The sequence below is a fragment of the Cryptotermes secundus genome, unplaced genomic scaffold, assembly GCF_002891405.2.
Source record: "Cryptotermes secundus unplaced genomic scaffold, Csec_1.0 scaffold291, whole genome shotgun sequence".
In the NCBI taxonomy this organism is placed as follows: domain Eukaryota; kingdom Metazoa; phylum Arthropoda; class Insecta; order Blattodea; family Kalotermitidae; genus Cryptotermes; species Cryptotermes secundus.
Window position 1 is genome coordinate 193,132 of NW_019731571.1, and position 19,080 is coordinate 212,211.

The 19,080-nt window shown below is 38.9% G+C and overlaps 2 protein-coding genes across 5 annotated transcripts in view; one reads left to right on the forward strand and one right to left on the reverse strand.

Moving 5' to 3' along the window:
* Positions 1–19,080, forward strand: part of LOC111867109 (non-canonical poly(A) RNA polymerase protein Trf4-1) — a 34,528-nt gene that overhangs the window by 13,392 nt on the left and 2,056 nt on the right. For 2 of the 3 annotated variants that reach the window (XM_023856629.2, XM_023856628.2), the window contains exons 4-8: positions 2,470–2,706; positions 2,788–2,934; positions 4,901–5,094; positions 5,810–5,990; positions 14,219–14,378. In XM_023856629.2, coding sequence (XP_023712397.1) covers positions 2,470–2,706; positions 2,788–2,934; positions 4,901–5,094; positions 5,810–5,990; positions 14,219–14,378 — 919 coding nt within the window. The remainder of the gene's footprint in view (positions 1–2,469; positions 2,707–2,787; positions 2,935–4,900; positions 5,095–5,809; positions 5,991–14,218; positions 14,379–19,080) is intronic. The other variant, XM_023856631.2, reaches the window with a different exon arrangement.
* The window catches only part of LOC111867110 (zinc finger protein 525-like), a 43,194-nt gene that overhangs the window by 3,291 nt on the left and 20,823 nt on the right, over positions 1–19,080 (reverse strand). The window contains exon 3 of one of the 2 annotated variants that reach the window (XR_004513301.1): positions 17,968–18,066. The exons of the other annotated variant lie outside the window; for it this stretch is intronic. The gene's annotated coding sequence lies outside the window, so the exon portion shown is untranslated. Of the gene's footprint in view, positions 1–17,967; positions 18,067–19,080 lie in introns of those variants that run through there. 2 annotated transcript variants of the gene reach the window in all.

The following is a 19,080-nucleotide window of genomic DNA, read 5'->3' on the forward strand; positions in this document are numbered from 1 at the left end:
GTTTTGTGTGGTGGCAGGTAATTCATTTTGTGACTTATCAGTTTGAAGGATTAGTTAGGTTAAATTTTAGATTTTAAGTTTCAATTTGAGTAATTTAATTGGGTAACAGTCTTGATTTTAAATCAGTAATCGTGGTTGTTCTTAATGTATGGTATACAGTGGAACCTCGCTTAACGAGCATAATTCGTTCCAGAATCTTACCCATAATGCAAAATACTCAATAAAAAATTATGTATAACGTTTATTCAAAGAAAATTATATATACATTGTTAAGGAGTGTGAATCATCTTCAGCTTTTCTTCTGTGCGGAATGAACCAACCTGGAATGTGAATTCGATTTGCAGAAAACAAAAAAAAAAAAATCGAAATAATTAGTTTATTATTTATGATACATATCTAATTCTTTTTTACTAGAAAGCTGCCTAGAGACATTTGTTTTTGCCTATGCTTCAAAATTTGGTGAAAATGCGACACAGCATTATCATTAAATAAATTTGTAGCGCACATAGCCGCTGCCTTATTAGGGTGATGCTTCTCAATATATGCAACAGTTTCCCATGCTTTCAGCATTTTCCTTATTGCGCCAGAAGATTGTTGCTTTGCTGTTACCTCCTCCTCCTCCTCTGACAAACTCTCCTCCACAACTTCTTGCTGTGAAACACAATGCAACTCTATAAGGTCTTCGGTAGTCAGCTGTTGGCTGTGCTCTACCACAAGCTCATCGATATCATTGTTATCCACTTCCAGCCCCATGATCTTGGCCAAAGACACAATTTTGTTGGCTACAGGCTCCACAGGTGCTATCTCATACCCCTCAAAGTCACGTTCGCCAATGCTCTCCGGCCAAAGCTTCTTCCAAGCAGACGTGAGGGTTCTCCTGGTAACCCCTTCCCACACCTTTCCGATCATCTTGAGGCAGGCAATGATGTGGAAGTGATATTTCCAAAACTCTCTGAGAGTGAGATTGGTCCCTTCAGTCACCTCAAAACAACGCTCGAAGAGTGTTTTAGTGTACGGCTTCTTAAAGTTAGAAATAACCTGCTGGTCCATAGGCTGGAGTAACGGAGTGGTGTTGGGAGGCAGAAACTGGATGTTGATGAATTTAAATTCTTCAAGGAGGTCATCTTGTAGGTCTGGAGGATGGGCAGGAGCATTGTCCATAACAAGCAAGACATGGAGTGGCAGATTCATCTCAAGCAAACATTTTTTCACAGAAGGACCAAACACTTCATTGATCCAATCAGTAAAAACGTCACATATCACCCAAGCCTTGTTGTTGGACCTCCACATCACATTTAGCCTGCTCTTCTGGACTTTACACTTCTTGAAGGCTGGTGGAGTTTCTGAATGGTAAACAAGCAGTGGTTTAATTTTCAAATCGCCACTTGCATTGGCACAAAATAGCAGCATGAGACAGTCTTTCATTGGCTTATGCCTGGGCAATGCATTATCCTCTGCTGTTATATAGGTTCACTTCGGCATCTTTTTCCAGAAGAGATCCGTCTCGTCACAATTAAAAACCTGTTGCGCCAGGTAACCCTTAGAATCTACGAGCTTCTTGAAGTCGCCGATGAAGTTCTCTGCTGCCTTTGTGTCGGAGCTTGCTGCTTCACCGTGCCTTACAATGCTGTGGTGCCGGTTCTTCTCTTAAACTTCTCCAACCACCCACGGCTTCCTTTAAATGCTTCTTCTTCGGCCATTGATGATCCTGGCGTCTTCTTAACGAGGTTGGCGAAAATCACTTTCGCCTTTTCACAAATGATGTTATCGTTAATAGTGTCGCCTTGCAATTGCTTTTCGTTTATCCATATGAGGAGCAACCTTTCAACATTGTCAAGAATACGTAACCATTGTGTAGATATTCTTGTCACTCCCTTTGAAGCATCTATCTCCTTAATCTTGTCCTTGTTCTTGAGGATAGTGCAAATCGTTGATGTAGACCGATTGTATGTGCGTGCTAGATCAGCCACGCTCACACCTCGTTCTCGCACTTCAGTGATTTTTAGTTTCATTTCTACGGTTATATTTATTCTCTTATGGCTGTCTCTTTGTGGTTTTTCCTTCAGGGGCATTTTTGCAAGGGTTATTAAACTTTGCACAAAAAAAAATCACAAATAATATGTCTGAACACAAGTTTGGAAAAATGTGTGATCACAAGCGACACTAAGATGCTAGCGGAACGAGTGCTAAAGACAGACTGATGTAGCAAGCGCACAATCCGGGACTTCCCCTCTCATCACTCGTTATGAGAGGTGCTCGTTAAGCGAGGTTCAACTCTACTTATGAATGTTGTTTGAGGATATAATAGTGAAAATATAATTTGTTTAAATTGGCTTTAAATAAGCCCAGTTCTATCAGTGTTTCTAGTGTAATTTATGTGTAGTTTAATATGGAATAAATGCAACTGAAGTTACAATTCTAAGAAGTTTGTATTTAGTCCAATTAAATGAGAATACACTTTCCTCTCAGGTCCCAATTGTGAAACTAACTGACAAAAAGTCAGATGTAAAAGTGGACATTAGCTTCAACATGAGCAATGGAGTGAAATCAGCTGAGCTTATAAAAGATTTTAAGCAACGGTTTCCAGTGCTCTCAAAACTAGTGCTGGTACTGAAACAGTTCCTTCTTCAGCGAGATTTGAATGAAGTGTTCACTGGAGGCATATCTTCATATAGTCTTATACTGATGACGATCAGTTTCTTACAGGTATGGCACTTCTGCGCTTTGTAAGATTATAATCAATTGTATTTTTGGACATAATGGAATATTAGTTTATGTATTTTTCAGCTACATCCAAGGCAGAATGCTTTCTGTCCTGGTGCAAATTTGGGCGTTCTTCTTATAGAATTTTTTGAACTTTATGGAAGAAAATTCAACTATATGAAGACTGGGATACGAGTAAAGGATGGAGGCACATACATATCCAAAGAAGAGGTGAACATATGTCAAGAATTATGTGCTTAATGATGGGAAGGCTGATATAGTAGAGCCTGCATTTACTTTTGCTTCATTGTGGTACAGGTGAACACTTGTATCATTCCCAAAACAGATACTTCCTTTTGCAAAATTGCTCTTTAAATCCTTGTTATCCTGTGAATATAAGTTCTGTGGTTTTCACAGTGGTGAAGACCAATATTGTAGTCTTCTGGGTTGTAAAATGTATGATATAAGTTCCCCCAGAATGTGTGTACTTACTGGACTGCACAGTGTCATAACCCAGAAGATTACAATATATATCTCTGTACAGAATGTTGCATACCTAGCTCATTCCATATTGTCACCAACAGTAACAATCAAGATAGATTTTATGAAGCCTTCACTTTATTTTCTAGATTACAAAAATATTACCTGTACAAAATTTGCGTATTTACTAAGATCTATTATTACACATCATTTCAGACCCTGTACTAATAGGTGGTGCTGCTTCCTCAACATGTTTGTGTCATCTGTGTTTTATTTGTGGTTGTAGTAGATTGAAAAGTGTGAGGTTTGTGTGACCTCCAGTTGCACAGTGATCATGCAGAAATTGTTTAAAAACTGACAGTTCAGTTCAGAAGCGTAAAGATGAACACACACATGACATTCATGTGTGTGCACATGCACCACCACATGCCATGAATGCATGCACATACACACACAGGCACAGGTGATGATATCATAAGCCTATTTCTTCATTAAGAAATTAAGTTTTACCAAGGCCATAGACCTCATCAGTTGAAGTTTGTATTGCAGTGAGTATTGAAAGTACGAAGGCTATTTAGAAAGTAACCTGCAGTGAGTGTTAACAAAACAAGCAATGAGAAAAATAAATTTTGTTGTCACATATATGAGTGACTGTAGATAGGGTTTGGATTGGTAATTGAATTTATTAAACACTTACAGAACATAACTACAAGTAGCTATGGTGCTATTGCAAATATGCACACAGACTGCAGTTCACTCCAACATGTATTGAGTCTTCTTAGCCAGCTGTGTCTTCACCAGTGGACAGTGGACAGCTCCTGGGCTTGTCCTCGCAGGCTGGTGGCCATCTCACACCAACCTTCTACTCTTCCAATTGCTGTCTCAAGACTATCTCTTAGTCAGAGTCAGAGTTACTTTATGACTGGCGGTTTACCACCAATGTTCTGAAGGCCTTGGCTTCAATCATTTCTATGTGAAGTCTCCACATAATCATCATATCGAAGATTGCAGGTGGCAAACTCCTTAACACAGTATAGAACTATAAGGTTTATTTTGGACTCTATTCATCATCTGGTATATATAAGACAAAAAACCACAATGTTTCAGAGACTGGATCTGTCTCCATCCTTAGGCGGATGGGGCAAGATAGACCTACTCAGTTGGGCCCATTAGAAAGAGCTAGGTCGAGTGATTGAGACTAGCTCTTTCTAATGGGCCCAACTGAGTAGGTCTATCTTGCCCCATCCGCCTAAGGATGGAGACAGATCCAGTCTCTGAAACATTGTGGTTTTTGTCTTATATATATCAGACGATGGATAGAGTCCAAAATAAACCTTATAGTTCTATACAGCATACACCATCATAATCTTCTAAAGTCTCCTTGACACAGGTATGACAAGTGCCTCAGTTGCAGCAGCAGCTACTTTGGGAAGTCATTTAAGTATGTATGTATTTATTTCTTGAATGCTTGTAACAGGTCAGCAGTGGTTGCTTTCCGAATAGACCTTGTATGAAGTGGGATGTGACACCTTCAGAGTAGTAGTAGAGGCAGTAGGTTCCTCTAAAATGTTTGTTGCTCTCTACTGAACTCAGAAGAATGTGGTGTTGATATACCTCAGATCCTGTTTATTGTTTACCTAGAAACTCAGTATGGAATGAAATATCTAATTTCTAAGTAAGCTACTGCTGTGTGACTTCCTTTATGTCTGTATTGCAGGTTCTGCGTGGCATGATTGATGGTCATCGCCCTTCACTGCTCTGTATAGAAGACCCATTGACACCAGGCAATGACATCGGTCGTAGCTCATATGGTGCATTACAAGTGAAGCAGACTTTTGAATATGCCTACATTGTTTTAACACAGGCAGTAAATCCTCTAAACACCTTAATATATGATGCCAATAAATACAGGTAATGGTTCACTGTATTTGATCACAGCCTGTGTTGTTCTTTGAACAATGTGTAACATGACTCCAGGTGTCAGTTTTTCAGGAGTTTAGGAGGACTGCTACTGAGATTGATAGTGATATTTGATGAATCATAGTTTGACAGGTGGTATTTGTATGTTTGCAGTTTATAAACATATATATGAAACAAGTACAGCATATTCTTTGGTGTATTAGAAATTACAAATAAAACAGCAGCATGAAACTTTGCTGTTATTCTGTGTTCGGTAAATCTATGTTAATGGAAGCCAGTTGCAGATGTTATGATTTAGTCATCTGTCATTTAAAGGTTGGTGTTTTCTTATAAGATATTATATTTTAAGTGGTGTTAGGTTTATATAACTGTGTAATTTGCAAGATTTTCTTTACAGTTAAATCTCTATGGCCACCAGAGATTTTATGATCATAATTAATTATTTTGTAATTTAACCCTTTAAAGCACTGTGGTTGCTATTTGAACCACTGTCTTTCACATAAAAACTATGCCTTTTGTTCACAAACTGTATTTATGTGTTTCATACATATTATTCTTATAATAATGATTATTTCCCAGCATTAACCTGCTGATCTTTGTTATGGAGATACATTATATGTTCTGTGAGACAGGAATTGAATTTTAAATGTTAGAAAGATGAACTTGAAGTTTGAGGGTTTAACATATTGTGATGTGTCAATTTCAGTATCTTGGGTCGTATAATCCGTGTGACAGACGAAGTCATTGACTATCGAGCTTGGATACGTGAAACATTCCCTGTCCAGTCATACACACTGTCTGTCACAAATCAAGAAGAGGATGATTCTCTTTCATCCTGCAGTGGCAGTGAGTCGTCTACCTTGGAATCTGTAACTGGCAGTGACACGGTAAGTTTTACGCATTCTGACAAGTGGTTTCAGTGTGGTGCTGTGACACATCAGTTAAAACTATTATATTGAACTTCATGAATTGTGTAATTTTATTAAAATCACTATATTTTGGGAATTCCCCCCCCCCAATCTTCAGATGAATGGAATACCTAAGAAATCCTCTCCGATGGTCTTCTTGGTAGAGCTGCTCACCGTATCTTGAGAGTAGCTCTATCTTCGGACTTGAAGGGTAAATTTCTCCCTTGTTCATTTATCCTGATGAGGGAAGTAGGATCACTTTAAAAAATGTAGTGGCCGTTTATTCATAGGGTTGTTACAGTGTTTAAAGATTCTGAATTAAATGAAACCACTTTGGATAAGTAGTGTGCATATGAGAATAAGCCACAGGATAGGATTAATACAAAAGATAAAATGTAATAATTTTGAGATAATGAAGGCATAGAGTTTTAAATACTTAGGAAGTAAAATAATAACAGAATGGAAGGGCATCAGAAGAAATTACATTACTTAGTTATGGAGCCAAGCCCTTCTTGAGGAGAAGCGAAATTTGCAGCTACTCAAGAATTTCCCAGCATTTTATGGAAACCAAAGCTTTGTCACCATGCTCACAAGAGCCCTCCATTGGTCCCTATCTGATGCCAGATCAATCCAATCCATACCATCCTGTCCTGTCTCTCTAAAATCCATTTTAATATTGTCCACCCACCTATTCCTTGGTCTTCCCAGTGGTCTCTTTCCTTCTTGATTTCCCACCAATATCCTATATGCATTCCTCTTCTCCCCATTCGTACTACTTGACCTGCCCACCTCATCCTCCTTAACTTGATCATTCTGTTTGTACTTGGAGAATACTACAAGTTATGAAGCTCCTCTTTCTGCAGTTTTCTCCAGCCTCCTGTCACTTCATCTCTCTTTGGTCCAAATAATCTCAACACCCTGTTCTCAAACACCCTCAGTCTTATGTTCCTCTCTTGATGTCAGAGACCAAGTTTCACACCAAAACAGAACCACAGGCAAAAGTTATAGTTTTGTATATTCTAATTTTTATGTTTTTCGACAGCAGACAAGCAGTCAAAACATTCTGGACTGAATGGTAGCAAGCATTACCAGAGTTCGATCTCCTCTTAATTTCCTCCTGAACCAGGTTTCGATCTGTTATCGTTGTTCCCAAATATCTGACCTGTGCCACAATTTCAAACCATCTGTTTTCTATTGTTATGTCATGATTTTGCCCTGCATTTTGGTGACGAGAGAGTGACATATACTTAGTTTTCTCTGTGTTTACTTATAGACCAACCTCCTTACTTGCGTCAATCAAAGTTTGTTTGCTTTTCTTTATATGGTCTAGAAAACCGAAATTGGTGGCCATGGGGATTCGTGACACCCTCTATCCGCTGAGACTGGCACTAGCTTCGCCGACAAACGGCGATCGCTAGGTTGGTATAGTTCACTTGCAGACTAAAACCACGGAGTTGTTGTTTTTCTTTATGGTATCTATATTATAACCCAGTAGATTCACATCATTGGCATAGGCCAACAGCTAATGTGCCCCATTTAATTTCAGCCCCACCTGGTTTTCCTGGACCTTCCTAATGGTATATTGTAAAGTAAAGTTGAAAAGGAGTGGTGATAAAGCATCTCCTTGTCTTAGACCATTCTGGATAGGAAATTTATCAGACCAATGTTTACCTATATGGATTGTACTATAAATTTCGTTTAAACACATTTTAATCAGCTAAACTTGTTTCATGGGTATCCCAAACTCTATCAGAATATTGTACAGTACTTCCCTCCTAACTAAATCATAGGTTTTCTTGAAGTCTACAAATAGCTGTTGTACTGTCTCATTGTACTTCCATTTTTTCTCCATTATCTGATGAATGCAAAAGATCTGATCTGTAGTTGATCTGTTACATCAAAACCCACACTGATGATCCCAAATAATTTCATTTGTATATGGACTTAACCTTGAGAGAAGAATATTGGATAAAATTTTGTATGAAGTTGATAGCAATGATATCCCCCGATAATTACTACAGTCAGTTTTATCACCTTTCTTGTGAACTGGTATAATAATAGACTCCTTCCACTGATCAGGCAATTTTTCCTTATGTCAAATAGAAGTAATTAGATTGTGAATCTTAGAATGTAACATTTCACCTCCTCCTTGAATAAGTTCTGCCGGAATTTGATCACTACCTTGCGATGACAGACCAGAATGAAACAAATCAAACTTACCGTTTCAATTTTGCAATAGCACTTTAACCTCAAAAGGGCTATGATCAGGTACTAACGGCTCAGCTGTATGGATTTATGTCTGCCTAACATTACTGACCCTATGTATATTCAGTAACTGAGAGAAGTAGTTCCTCCACCTAATCAAAATGTTTTCAGAATCTGCAAGCAGATCACCATTCTCATCCTTCACTAAGTTACTGCTAGGCTGGTAACCCCTCTTAAAGTCATTTATTCCTCTATACAGGTCTCTAATGTTCTTGTTCTTACTGTTCATTGCAAGCTCATCAGTTTTGTCTTTCAGATATTCCCTCTCTTTGTTCCTGAAATGCCTTCTAGTTTCACATCTTATATTGTTCAGATTATCCCCATTTAACTCGCTTTGATCCTGTAACCATTGCAATTTGGCCTGCTTTCTTTGATCTAATAATTTTGAGCATCCTTCATTGAACCATGGCTTATGCTTCTTCGGTTCATAATAACCTAGACTCTCTTTGGCAGACATTTTTATATTCTCTCTAATAGTTTCCCAAGCTTTATTAACATCCACCTCAGTTTCCAAGTTTTTCCAAGACCGTGAACCTATTTGAGATTTCAACACAAAACTGCTCTTTGCCCTCTTTTTTTTTTTTTTTTCTTCTTGGCACTACAGCCCCAACGGGCCTAGGTCTACCTCCATGAACTTCTCTGTTCACTTCAGTTTTTCTAGATCTTACACATTCGGTAGGACTTCTTTTGGCAGGTGATCAGCTCGTTGCAAGGCCTCTACCTGTACACACACACAAACTAAGCATCCATGCCCTGAGTGGGATTCGAACCCATGATCCCGGTTTCCAAGTGAGCGAAGACCGTACATGCCTTAGACCGCTCGGCTACCGTGACCGGCACTCTTTACCCTCTACTTCATTTAATTTCTTGAGATTGAACCTCTCCATATGAACCCTGTGCATTGTTTGTTTGCTCACTGCCAGTCTTTCCCTAACCTTTGCCACCACCAGGTAGTGGTCAGTATCACAATCTGCTGCCCTGAATGATCAGACATGAAGTATACTTGAGTGCCATCTCCTATCTATCAAAATATGGTCTATTTGATTGTGTATCTTCCTGTCAGGAGATGTCAGTGTATATTTATGGATGTTATAATGCGGGACATTGTACTTTTGAAGGTAAGATTTTTGATATGGCAAAGTTTACTACTCTAACTCCATTATCATTACTAATATCATGCAAACTCTCATTCCCAATCATTGGTTTGAAAATGTCTTCCCTCCCTACCTTGCCATTGAAATCTCCTAACAAAATTGTCATAGGGTACTTCGGGAATTTATCAAATACATGTTGTAGTTCTTTATAAAACCTGTCATTTATATCTTCAATTTTATCTTCTGTTGTGACGTGAACATTTGTAATGATATCACACCAGCGACCTTTTAGTATTATATATGATCTCCAATCACTAACGAACTCTACCCTCTTAACTGCTGATACAATTCTCTTATGTACAAAAAACCTGTACCCAATTCATGATTTTCATTTCCCTTTCCATAGAAAAATGTATATTCTCTTACTGGTGCAATGCCACCTCCGTCCCATCTGATCTGTACTCCTGCTAAATCTGACATAGTTTAAGATTTCTTCTGCCACTTCCCTGAGCGAACCTGCCCTAAAATTTAACCTTCTAGTCAGATAGATCATTGAAGGTCGCAGTGCAAGGGTCAGATTTTTTGGCCCACCCCGTACACACATACACATACCCGCTAGTCAGGGAACTAGCTCCATGGAGCTGAGCCCTTCTTGAAAAACTGCCTGTCATTTAAATACTCAAGAATTTCCTAACATTTTATGGAGCCCAGAGGTTCATTATGGCAGTGAGCCTTCCTGACCCAGATCAATCCAGTCCATAGCACACCATCCTATCCTTCTCTAATATCCATCTTAATATCATCCTGCACCTATGTCCTGGTCTTCCTAATGGTGTCCTTCTGACTTTCCCACCAATATCCTATATGCATTACTCTTCTGCCCCATTCATGCTACCTGCCTTGTCCTGCCTATCTCGTCCTCCTTGACTTGATCATTCTAATTATACTTGGTGTAGAGTACAGGTTATGATGCCCCTCATTATGTAGTTTCTTCAACCTCCTTTCATTTCATCCCTTTTCTCAAACACTTAAAGTTTGTGTTCCTTCCTCCTCTAATGTCAGAGACCAAATTTTACACCCATACAGAACAAGAGGCAAATATGGTTTTGCATATTCTAATTTTTATGATTTTAGCCAGCAGTAAAAAAGACAAAAGGTTTGGCACTGAATGGTAGCAAGCATTGCTGGAATTCAGACTCCTCTTAATTTCCTCCTTGATTTGTTACTGTAGTTCCCATATATTTCAATTGTGCCATATTTTCAAAGGGTCTGTTAGCTATCTTCATGTCATGATCTTGCCCTGCATTCTTGTTATGAGACAGCAACATATACTTAGTTTTTCTAGACCAACCTCTTTACTAGCAGCAATTAGATTTCCTGTGTTTTTCTTTAAGGTAACCATGTTATCTCCCAACAGATTCACAACATTAGTATAGACCAGAAGCTGGTGTGTCCCATTTAATTTCAGTCCCACTTGGGTTTCCTGGAGCTTCCTAATGATATATTGTAAAGCAGAGTTGAAAAACAGTGGTGATAAAGCATCTGGTAGACCATTTTTGGTAGGAGACATATCAGACAGATGTTTACCTATGTGGATTTTGTTATAGGTTTATTTAAACACATTTCAGTCAGCCTAACTAGTTTCATCGGTACTCGAAACTATGAGAATATTGTACAATGCTTCCATCCTGACTGAATCATAGGCTTTCTTGAAGTCTATGAATAGCTGATGCACTATCTCATCATACTCCCATTTTTTCTCCAATATCTAATGAATGCAAAAAATGTGATCAGTAGTTGATCTGTTATGTCAAAACCCACACTGATGATCCCAAATAATTTTATCTGTGTGTGTTAAAATTATGTACAAAGATGATACCAGTGATATCCCATGATAATTACTACAGTCAGTTTTATCACCCTTCTTGTAAACTGATATGACCCAGGATATTGTAGTCGGTACAGCGACTGGCTGGATGACTAAAGGGTCAGAGTTCACATCTCGGTTGTGTCAAGAATTTTCTCTCCTCCACATCATCCAGAGCAGTTCTGGGGACCACCCAGCCTCCTATCCAGTTGGTACCAGGGACTCTTTCCCGGGGTTAAAGCAGCCAAGACATAAAGCTGACCACTCGCCTCCAACTAGTGCCAAGGTCAAGAAAGTGTGGATCTATACATCCACTCTCTCTTATGCCTTCATGGCATGGTGCTTAATTTGTTAAACTCAGGGACAACTTGACCTTTACCTTACCTTGTAAACCGGTACAGTAATAGATTCCTTCCACTACTCACGAAATTTTTCCTTACTCCAAATAGAATTAATAGTTTATTGATCTCAAATCTTAATGTTTCACCTCTGCATGAGTCAGTTGTGCCAGAATTTGGTCACTAACTGGTGACTTATACATTTTCACTGGTAATTTATACTTTTTCAGCTTTGCAATAGCAGTTTCCACCTCAGAAAATGTAGGCTCAGTTATTCATTGCCTAGATGTATGTATTTCTATGTGCCAAATCACAGGCCCGTGCACATTCAGTAGGTGAGAGAAGTAATTATTTCACCTATTGAAAATGTTGTGGGAATCTGCAAGCATGTCACCATTCTCATCCTGTACTGGGTTAGTTCTAGGTTGGTAACCCTTCTAATACTGTTTATTGTACTACACAGTCTGTCAACAGGGCAACAAATTGTTCCTTCTTTCTTACACTTTCACTTTCAGCACAACATGTTTCAGCCCTAAATGGCCATCTTCAGGTGTCTTATTATGCTAAAACTACACTGCACTAATATTGTCCATTCGTTGAGTATGCGACTGCACGCTTCGTGATTTAAAACATCATACTCGTAGTCAGTTGGTATGTGTTAAAATATCACATGCTGTAGTTCATTAAATTTAAATCAATAAAATCTATTAAAATAATTTTATATTTTTAAAATTCTTATACCTCACAAGGCGTGTCATCCACTAGTTTTGATCTGTATCCTTTACTTCAGATGTTTTATTGCAGCAGCCTGTTTTTCTGTTCATAAACCCATTGTAGTGTTACATCTGCAATCTGTAATTTTGCCCCTTGCGTGTGCATTGTTCCCTATAGCAGCATGTGGTGTTGGCTTCACTTGTGTATATCATGCCATTTGAGACCATCTCAACAGTGTGCTTCATTATGCATACATAATAAAGTGTTCTTTCTGCATATTGTATCAGATCGCAAATTTCAGTGAAAGGAAAGTAGGTGATTAATTCTTCCCAGAACCTCTTGTTATTATTTGAAGTAATTTAATGTATCTTCAAGAGTCTATGAATGTCCTGTTTCCTATGTATCATCACGTGTTAGCGACCATATACAGTTTTTGCTTACTGGTCCATAATTAGTTTGCCCTAAATACTCACTAATCATCAAGAGATCCCAGATACTGAAGATGAAACCAGTTCTGTAATGAAGTTTACATGTTGAATTTTCCACACTTAAATGTAATATAATGTAAAAGTAAAGATATCCCTATAACAGGCCGTGGAGGCCCATAGGGTTGTGAGATGTTGAGGTTCCCACATTTTCTAGACAGTTGGCTCATAGATGGTGGCAAGGTTGTCAGCCCTATGCGCCTGCCACCCTTTACCCGCAAGAATATTCCTGGTACTCATTTCTGTTAGAGGCTGAGTCAACCCCGGGGCCATAGTGCGGCTGGAAGGATTAGGTCAATTGAAAAAATCCAATGACCTCATCAGGACTTGAACCTGTGACCTTCTGGCTTGTAGCATAGTGCCTCAACTAACAATGCTACCCTGGGTAGGTGTACAGGAACTAAAATCCAAGTAACATTTCAAACAGCTGGATGGAAAAATAATCAGGATTACTGATATAGTAAACGGTAACGGTGGCAGTAGAGTACAGTAACAACTGTGTGAGTACCAGCTGCAAATTAATTTCTGCATGAATTAAAAACCAGTGCACTGACATTGCACATTCTTTCTCACATATGACTGATCTTGACTACATCTCCTTGGTAGGGAATTGTTGCTGAGTAGACCATTGTTGGTTGCTGAGTGCAAAACAGCAGTGAAATCTGTCTCACCAGTAAAGCCATTTTTAACAGAACTGACATTTTATATTTGGGACTCTAGAACACGTACTTGTCTTTTCCAAAGAAAACTGAAATTTAATTAAGATTATTACAGCAGTTTCTAGAAAGTGGTCTTGTCTTTTGGGGCACATTTGAAGGGCTGAAAACGTAAATCTGTCAAAGTCAGAAGATGAATTGTTTGAACATGACAGTACCTTCTCATATTATATTTTCATATTCATGGGTGCTGAAAATGTGTAAAGCCTTCAAAATCTTGATACTAGTTACTCTGTCATATTTGCTATGTAAATAAGAAAGTAAAAGGAAAAGCACTCTACTATGGAAAAATATAAAATGCCTGCTATCATTTCCTATATCAGACTACTGGAAGAGATGGGAAAATTATGTCAGAAGCCAGAAGATAGGGAAGGGTTAAAACAATAACTGGGCTTTTGATTTACTTCCAGTGGAATATTGCTCAGTAAATCTGTTAGCTTTTTGATAACCAGCAAAGCTTGGAGGACTATACAGCTTAGCTGAAGATGGAGTGAGGAGACTAAGGGGAGATTTTGTAAATAACTGACAAGCAGTAATTCCTTTAACAAGGAGTATACTAAGGTCTTATATAATAAAGATTTTGTTCTCTGATATTGGTCAGATGGCAATAGACCCTTCAGCTGAGCAGTTTACCATGTCGTCTATCCTCCAGGATGCTTGTGCCTTCAACTCTGCAAGGGCTTAAATAACAGTCTGTGATAATAAATTGACTTGTTTGATGTTTCTAGGATTCTGAAAGCAGTCGAGGTTCAAACCGCTATGATAGATTCGCATCTTCTGTGAGACCTTCATCAGTTGCACCACTTCCATTCCCACCACTAGTGCCTCATAGGGGCCATTCCACACAACGGGGATTTGTCAAGCATAGAAGATTATCTGCAACTCTAGGTAGGGTTGTAATTGATACCATCGGAAATAGAGAAACACTGGCCTGTGTTGACTGCAGAGTGTTTTTAGAACTCTGACATTCAGCATGTTTCTTATGTTTCTATAACTTTGCCTTCAATAGTTATTTGTATATTAATAGTATGTGGTATGAGCCATATTTGTGTACACATGAGGTTAGACGATAAATTTCTGTTGCTGTTCATATTCTGTTGGCAGATGGCATCACAGGCCTGAGTTTCACTATTAGAGGTGTTGTACTTTCGTGTGAGTAATGTGATGCTCTATTCTATTTTGTAGTTGTACAAGAGGTTTGTGAAAGTATGAGTGTTCTGGATGTGAACAGCAGATTTGTGGAACAATCATCAAATTTTGATATAACTGAATGAATGTGCAATGGACATTTTGATAGGTTGAAGCTTCTAGCATGTGTTGGAAATGTTTACGGCCTTGTAGATGGCCAGCAGCTCACTGCTGTATGCACCGTATTTCTGAGTTTCTTGGAGAAGAAGGTGAGTGGGGTGCCAAGCATTCTGGATGCACTGCTGCAGCACAGTACTCATGGCAGACGTGGAGGCGTCTGTAACTGGTGCAAGTGGCACGGATGGATTGGGGTCTGCCAGTAGAGCAGTGTGTGTGACAAACTTGGCTTGCATTCTTTGAAGGCCTTGTGGAGTTGCAGCATCCAGGTGATGGGGTAAGAGCCCTTGACTCTCGGGCTGGAGAGAGTGCCGTTAAGGGGTGCATGGGTGGCTGCCACACGGCAGAGATCGCCTGTAGAAGTTTAGCATTCCCAGAAAATGACAGAGCTGACTAACGCTCTTGTGAGGGTGGCAGTCCTGGAGCTGGAATGCACCGAGTGCTGCCAGCTGGCAAGAGAGATCCTAGATATGATGTGGAATTGTAACACTGTCAGGTCCACCAGTGTGAGAAGTCGGATCTGGTAGCACAGAGAGTCACCCACATAAATTTCTACAACAAATATTTATTGTTAACAGAGTACACAGACAAGCAGGCAGGCAGTGTGTGCAGTAACTGATGAGGTGTTGTGGACCCTAAAAAGGGCCGAATTTCTAATGCAGGTTGTTAGGTAATGTCAGGTTATGGTCATTGGAGCTGCCATGGTCTGCGCTAATTGGCTAGCACTTAATTCAGTGCAGATGGCTCCCATGGGTGTTTTATTAATATTGGGTATATTTGTTTGTGTTCCATGATTTGAATATATATTTGGGATACTATTGCTGATGTTGGAGCATCTGTTTGTTTGTAATATTAAGAAAGTCCATTTTAGCAGGTGTCAGTGGCATGACTGAGCTTGACATGGTGACACTGACACAGTTAAATGAGTCCAAACCACTTTATCACAAACTTCTTCACTTGGAAAATTTCTTTTCCTGTCATTCAGTGGGGCATGTTTTTACTCAGCATAAACTCCCTCACTCAGCGTAATAACAGAAAAAATAGAATGTACATAAATAATAAGTACTGGCAAATTTGTAACATCAGTTGAGTCATCCAACTGTATTACAAATGTCTTAATAATTATCTGTGTATTGATTCAGTGTTTTTATATTCATAAAAATAATAATAGTAACTATTATACAATATTTAAAAATCGTTTGTGGAGAACTTTCCTGGTTCTGAAGACGTCAACATCCCTGCAAACAACATTAGCAGCTGCTGCACATCTAGCAGAGGGACAATTCTTACATGAGGAGCAAACATTGAGCAGAGCAAAGTCTCTGATGTACCGAGCAGTAACTCAGAGACCAACAATTTCCAGAACAGAAGGGCAGAATTTCAAGCCAAAGTAAACTTGAGTAAGAAAGAGAGCATCAAGGCGATGTCTCCTAGTACGTAAAGTATGCAATTTTAACTCCTCAAGAGCAAGAGAATAACTGTAATGGACTTGAGGATAGAAACAAAAAAAAAAAACATAGGGCCGTAAACCTCTGCTGGATGCTTTCCAGCTTATTGGCATCAGTTGACATAATCGAATGCCAGACTACGGATGCGTATTAAAGCTTAGATCTAACTAATGCAATGTACAATCTGAGCATACAGTCTAGAGATGAGAAATTGAAAGTAATGTTATGAACTAGACCCAACAGTTTAACACAGCGAGAGAAAATGTAATTGACGTGGTCATGGAGATACAGTTTAGCATCAATAAACACTCCCAGGTCTTTTATAGAATTGGTCCAGGCTATTGACGATTGAAAAATTTTATAATTGTAGATCAGTACGTAGGTTTTCCTGGAGAAGTATATAACTTTAGTTTTACCGATGTTAAGTTTCATACAGTTAAAACTGCACCAACCTTGTACAGAGTTAATGTCAGACTGAAGTAGATAGCAGTCCTGAGGAGAATTAATGGCTTGGTAAATTTTGATACCATCAGCAAATGGAAGACAATTAAAGTGGGCAACTGTGTCGCATATGTCATTAATAAACACATTGAAGAGAAGGGGTCCCAAGACAGATCCCTTAGGAACACCAGAGAGAACTTCAAAAGGCGGGGAAAGAACATCAGAAACACAAATGTGAGAGTTCTGGCTCGATAGGTAACTGCGAAACCAGTTTACATAGTCACCAGAAAGCCCAATAGCACTAAGCTTGTGAAGAAGAATAGAATGTGAGACGAGGTAAAATGCATTGCTCAGATCAAAATAAATGGCATCAGCTTGTCTCTGAGAGCCGACTATAGGGGAAATAAAATCAATGTAAGTTACCAAGTTGGTGCTTGTGGATTTAGTTTTTGAAAAGCCGTGCTGATAAGGGCTAATTTTAGATTTTAGATAATGGAAACATGGTCATGAACAGTAAATTCAGATATTTTAGAAAAATTACTCAGTAGAGATATAGGCCCATAGTTGCTAACAGAGGTGCATTTCCCTTTTTTGAGAACAGGAACAATTGCTGCTTGCTTCCATAGGGTGGGAAAGTAATGCTGAGATCTTTGATTAAAGAAATGTTTAAGAATAGGTACAAATATATCAGTAAAACCCTTAATAATGAATCCAGGGATACCGTCAACTCTAAGACTTAGGTGGTCTCAGGTGCTTAATGGCATTGATAACATCCGAATCAGAAACAGATGCTAAAGGTAAGAATTCAAAAGATGACAAAAGTTTGGGGAAGACAGTAGGACAAGGATTGTGGTATACTTATTGAAAATGCTTTGAAAATTCCTCAGCAGTATCGTTAAGTTTGATTAATTGCTTACCATCAACCTCAAGCTGGATGGAAGTAGAACTTCTTTTCCTAATGGAGGCCACATATTTTCAGAATTGCTTGGGTTGCGACTTTAAATTTCCGTCCACAGATTTCAACCATCTAAGTCTGTCAGACTTAATAGTAGCCTTAACTAGCTTATGATGGAAAGACAATTTTTGGTAAAGGCAGTCGGATTTCTTTTTTTAGAACATCTGTAGAAATAATTCTTTTCCTTCTACGAGTGTAAGTCAATAAGTAAGTTACAAATGGATATAGAACTTAAATAAGAGTACTGATTTGAAAAATGCTTTTGTTTCCCAACATAATCTCCCTGTACATTGAGGCACTTGTCCCATCGTTTCATAAGCCCCTGAAAACCCGCAGCATAAAATTCTTTGGGCTGCTGTCGGAACCAGGCGGTGACTTCCCTTTCTACAGCTTCATCTGGTATTATTAATAAGATGAAAATCATCCTCTGCAACAGAGACATGAAATGATGCATACCGATCATGTTTAGTTTTTAACCTGGTGCAAGGGAAACAAGCTGCAGTTGGTCCTTTAGAGATGTTTCAACATCAGATGATGTTACATCTGGGGGAAACTGAGAGACAAAAAGGGACTTCATATGGCCCCTCTTCTGCACAACAGAGAGAGAAGAAGAGCTTCTCACTCTGATCATGGCAACCCTGGGTTTCTTGGTGGTATTGGCAACAGTGTTTACGGGAGACGGGGCCACCTGCTTCTTCTTAACTACCATTACAACATCACCACCGGAAGGGTTTTCACCTGTCACAACAGACGGCTCAGGTAGTGAATTCATACCTTGGTGACACTAGGTTTACCATTAACTTCACACACAACATCCGTATATGATTTTGCCGTAGTTATGGCAGATGTAGCAGCCTCACGCTGTGTAAACAGCAACAACAACAACAATAATAATAATAATAATAATAATAATAATAATAATAATTGGTGGTGGTTGTGTAACATATTTTCTGGCTGAACAGTTAAGTTGAAACAGATGGGAGTGAACACAATGCGCTAGTCCAGACAATGTTGTAATCTGAAAGTATTGGCCTTTCTTACTAATAGGTCTGTTGTAATTACTGGAAAAGGGTGGTTAAGTATTATTACGCCTGATCATTTACTTTAACAGCCATTCAGTGCTGTCAGCTAGTACTCCACTTCCATCACATCAGCGGGGGTGAACTATTATAGCCACCCAAACAATTCCCTGTATGAGCAACTTATGATAAACTGTTACCAGAGACCAGTTCTCAGGTTTCAGAGTGCAAATCTTGTGCCTTTTTGATATTCAGCTACAAGTGTCAATAGCATTATAGCATGCCAGTGAAACATTTGTAAGTTATTTTTATATCAGCCATGAATACTTAACAAAGCCCATGTCTCACTTGGGCTTTTTGACCCCAAGTAGGGAAATGGTGCTTTAGAAAAATGGATGTAATGAGGAAGGAAGGTAGGATGT